The sequence below is a fragment of the Tarenaya hassleriana genome, unplaced genomic scaffold (assembly GCF_000463585.1).
Source record: "Tarenaya hassleriana unplaced genomic scaffold, ASM46358v1 Cleome22, whole genome shotgun sequence".
Taxonomy (NCBI): domain Eukaryota; kingdom Viridiplantae; phylum Streptophyta; class Magnoliopsida; order Brassicales; family Cleomaceae; genus Tarenaya; species Tarenaya hassleriana.
Window position 1 is genome coordinate 180,000 of NW_010965541.1, and position 4,487 is coordinate 184,486.

The 4,487-nt window shown below is 34.9% G+C and overlaps 1 protein-coding gene across 1 annotated transcript; it reads right to left on the minus strand.

The window, feature by feature from the left end:
- Positions 1 to 1,818: 1,818 nt before the first annotated feature.
- LOC104814791 lies at positions 1,819 to 4,181 on the minus strand. Its single transcript, XM_010542983.2, has 5 exons — positions 3,968 to 4,181; positions 3,450 to 3,710; positions 2,859 to 3,070; positions 2,514 to 2,781; positions 1,819 to 2,230 (listed from the first exon to the last, which is right to left on the minus strand). Exons 2-5 carry the CDS (start codon positions 3,699 to 3,701, stop codon positions 1,940 to 1,942), a joined length of 1,023 nt encoding a protein of 340 aa, XP_010541285.1. The 5' UTR covers positions 3,702 to 3,710; positions 3,968 to 4,181; the 3' UTR covers positions 1,819 to 1,939.
- Positions 4,182 to 4,487: the final 306 nt, after the last annotated feature.

Sequence of the window (4,487 nt, forward strand, 5' to 3'; positions counted from 1 at the left end):
TTCTAAGAGCTTTTGGTGAGATCCAAAGAGCTCAAGGAATTCTAAGTCTCGTTTTCTTGAAGCACAAAATCGAATAGCAGATTCGTGTCCTAGCAGACAAGTTCCAAGCGTTGGAATCCATCCCGAAGTGTGGATACGTGTAGAGGGCGAGGTATTCTTCCTCCTTTCGTGATCAGACGTGTTCTTCGATTGATACATGCCCCGGATCGATTGAGGTAAGCGTTCTAACGTTTCTACGATTCATAGAAGCATGGTTCTAGGGTTTATTAAATTTTATTTTATATCTGCTGCGCAAAGCCTAGAATCGATCTCTTAGGAATAGGATTCGCTCTAGAGATCCCAGGAAACCCCAACAATCAATCTCCTAATACACTCGGTATATTCATGCTCTTTCGTGAGTAATGACATCTTATTTGATGGTAAGATGAAGCTAGAAGGTTTGGGTCGAAACTTCCAATAATATACCCCATATCTTGAAAACTTTACTATGTAATATTGTGGAATGAAATTACTGTTTGATATCGCCACCTTGCAATGTGAACCTTACTGATGACTTCTTTGTCTTATATCTCCTCGCATAATGTTTTTACAAAATTTGTATATGAGAGTATTTATATTATATTCTTGGGGATATCGCCATAAAATCCTGTACTTTTCCCAGGTCAACGAAAAAACCCTGTATTTTTTTGCTTACCAATTAAACCATATACTTGGTACGATTAACCAATAAAACCCCAAACTTGTTAATAATTCACCGAAAACCCCCCGCGTCTGCCAACTCAAATAAAAATGATGATGTGGCAATGACCTGGTTTCCAAATTATGTACACATCATCAAAATTATGACACATCATCATTTTACATAAAAATAAATAACATAATTTATTTAAATTAATTTATATACATATAAATTCACACACATATATATATTAAATATAAAATTACTTATAACTAATAAAACATATATATATATATATACACACATAACTACAATATACATATATATAGATATATATATTGTATAGTATAACTAATACATATACATATTACAACAAAAATAATTGTAACTAACACATACACATATAATGTATCTATTAAAAATAATATGTATATGTGTATATATTAGTTATACATGTAACATATATATATAACTAATATGTATATTAAAATAAAAGTAATTATAATTATAAATAATATATATATATACGTGTGTGTTTTATTAGTTATAAGTAATTTAATATTTAATATATATTTAATATATATATATATATATATGAATTTATATGTATATAAATTAATTTAAATAAATTATGTTATTTATTTTTATGTAAAATGATGATGTGTCATAATTTTGATGATGTGTACATAACTTGGAAGCCAAGTCATTGCCACATCATCATTTTTGTTTGAGTTGGCAGACGCGGGGGGTTTTCGGTGAATTATTAATAAGTTTGGGGTTTTATTGGTTAATCATACCAAATATAGGGTTTAATTGATAAGCAAAAAAGTACAGGATTTTTTTGTTGACCTAGAAAAAGTAAATGGTTTTTATGGCGATTTCCCCTATATTCTTCTACAGTTTCAACATATTACCAGATAAGATATTTTCCAGTCTTCTTAGATGCAGCAATTATAGATATAAATTATAATCTTTGTCTATTTTTGATTGATATAATTAAACGTTATTAAGACATATAAAAACAAAAATACAATTTAATTTTTATTATAACAAAAAAACAACACAAAAAAGGTTTTTCAATACAACAAAAAACAAAAAGATAAAGATTTAAGAAAATAACACACAAAACAAACAACAAAAATACAATTTTTTTTTTTCTTCCACCATTAAATAATGTGACCTAACAAGCAAGCAGACAAGCCCTTGCAAAAGAAACAACATGTGGTTTTGCCATTTCAATGTTCTAAGGCTTTAAGTATCTTATCCGACCAGAAGGGCCTTTAGAACTGCTTCACAATTCTGCTTCTCGAACATTAGAAAATGTCCGAAACCACTGACCTCGTGGTACTTTATCCATGGAAGCTTCTGCGATATAAACTTGTTTACCACTCGAGGAATTATTCTATCTTCGATTCCGTGCCAGATATGGATCGATCCTTCTCCGTTCGGAAATGGGTTTTCCAACTCCATCGGATCGAATTCCCATTCTCCATATCCAACTATTATGTCTCGGTGCAACGACTCATGGTCGCCCTGTTGCCTAATCTTTTCCTGGGGATCGAAATTAGATAGTCAGAAAAAATATGGGCCTGATATGCAAAAGAATAAAACAAAACACCCGGCAAAAAAGAAGCTAACCAGTGACCACAACGAACTTTTTTAATTTGACCCTTGAACTATTACTTATCTTCCAATTGTGCTCCTAAACTTTTTCACTATCATTTTGACCCCTGAGTAGTGAGTTCTAACATAACTCATACTCTCAGAAACTAAGTCAAAGAAGGCCAGGAAAAGAGATTTCGATCCATAGAAACATAAAGTTTTTAGCTTTTACCATGCCAGGAGGTGGATTAGCTATCCACTGCTTTATGATCTCCATATCGTGATGGCTGAAAATATCGGTATTACCCGTTAAGATACTCAAGGAAGGGAACCATTTCTGAGTCATCCACCAGTAGAACAGCCATGGAGCATAATGAGCAACCCTAAACGCCCACTGGTCCTGCAGCACAAGCCGCTTAAACCCTCCTCGTAATATGTTTCGAGGAACATGGTTCCACCAGTAGTTCACGAATGGAACCACCAACGAAGCTCCGGCTAGTCTGTGTACACGTAAAGTATCGGAAATGGGAAGGCGACGGGACGAGGTTATGAAATGGAGAAGAAGAGAAAGCATTGCCTGTGTGGAATGTATTTGAGGCAACTGTAAACTGGGTAAGCCCCGAGTGATATCCCGAGTATATAGAACTTCGATCCGATCTCTAACTTATCTGCTAGCTCTTCAATATCATGCGCTTCTGATTTCACAGAACGAGATGGGTATGGATCACTTTCTCCGTACCCAGCTCTGTCGAAAAATAGGAAATATATCTTGTGTTCTTCGATAAGTTCCTGAAGAAAGGAGGAAAAAAGAAAAACAAAAGTGGTCAATGTGAAGTCACAAAAGACAGTGAACAAGATCACGACATGTTAGAATGTTCCAGCGGCATTTTGCAGGTAAAACACTAACTTTCAGTTTGAAAGTAGATCAGAAACTACAAGACCGATACAGTTGCCTGTTCTTCGCCAACAAGAAGACATTGATCGTGTTCTGTTATTGCTATTTATAGAGTTACAACACAAGTTTAAACATTACATAAAAACAACAGTGATCTATTATTATCTATTTAGAGTAGCACCCTGACGTTCATATCGAAACAAGGGGTATTGAAAATATATACAAAGATATACACAGATATTAGACAAACATGAATAATTTTCGGTGACGTACCTTGGGGATGGGTAATTCAACGTCTTTGGAACTGTTGAAGCCATGAATGACGATGATCTTATGCATGGCCTCGTCTCTTGTGACACCGAATTCTCTGTAGGCTAAGTATCTGCCATCGCTGAGTTTGATTCTTGGACAAGTAACCGGAGGACCATCTCCTCCACCGCATATTCTTGCCGGCGGTGCCTTCAGTGACCGGTAAATGTAGCCTATCAGGCATGCAGTTGTTGCCACCATTACAGGAATCAACATGATGATACCCTGAAAAAGGAAATTGGTTATTAAAAAGAATCCTTTAAAATACCAGAAAATCTCATGAATTACAGAGAGATTGATCTTAATCGGATAAAAATCAGTTTTAACGGTTAAACCCATTTCAGGATTCAAGAATCTAAGTGGTAAAAAACCACCATCTACTGGAAAGATCTTGGAAATCAATCATGGGAATCCAAAAGTTCTGAAACTTGAAACAGATCAAAAAATGAAGTGAAAAATCCGAGGAGAGAGACAGAATCCACCTCGGAAAGTGAACAAGATCAGAGATTTCTGGGTTCTTGTTGGAATGATGCTTCAGCTGAGGCTAATGGTCATATTTATATAACCGGTTAAGACTCTACAGTCCTGATAACAGAGATAGAGAGCGGGAGAGAGAGCGTTGGATTCTACAGTCCTGAAACACAGAGCGAAGAGAGAGAGATACAACGTTGGATTCTACTGCCCTGACACAGAGAGAGAGAGAGAGAGAAAGAGAGAGATACAACGTTGGATTCTCGTCCACATGTTTCAGCTGAAAGGTAACAGTAACATGTCTCACACGTTGTCGGTAAGTATTTGGTCTCTTCTTTTGATCGGGGCATCAATAACCTTTTGTTCTTGTTTTTTTTACACGATTAAAACGTTTGATAATTGAGTCGGAAGAAATCTGATCCTTTACAAATAGAATGTTTCCATTGCTTTTTAAATGTTGTATTTTAATTATATAATATAGAGTTGGAAATTTATTGAGGAAATTGCCAAAAAAAAAAGTTAGACCGATTT

Excerpts from the sequence above, each read along its gene's own strand:
- LOC104814791 (XM_010542983.2), bottom strand. The coding sequence starts at position 3,701 with ATGTTGATTCCTGTAATGGTGGCAACAACTGCATGCCTGATAGGCTAC. Across the intron at positions 2,782-2,858 it reads CTCAAATACATTCCACACAG|ACTAGCCGGAGCTTCGTTGG; the intron begins GCAATGCTTTCT and ends ACGTGTACACAG. Across the intron at positions 2,231-2,513 it reads CTAATCCACCTCCTGGCATG|GAAAAGATTAGGCAACAGGG; the intron begins GTAAAAGCTAAA and ends TTCGATCCCCAG.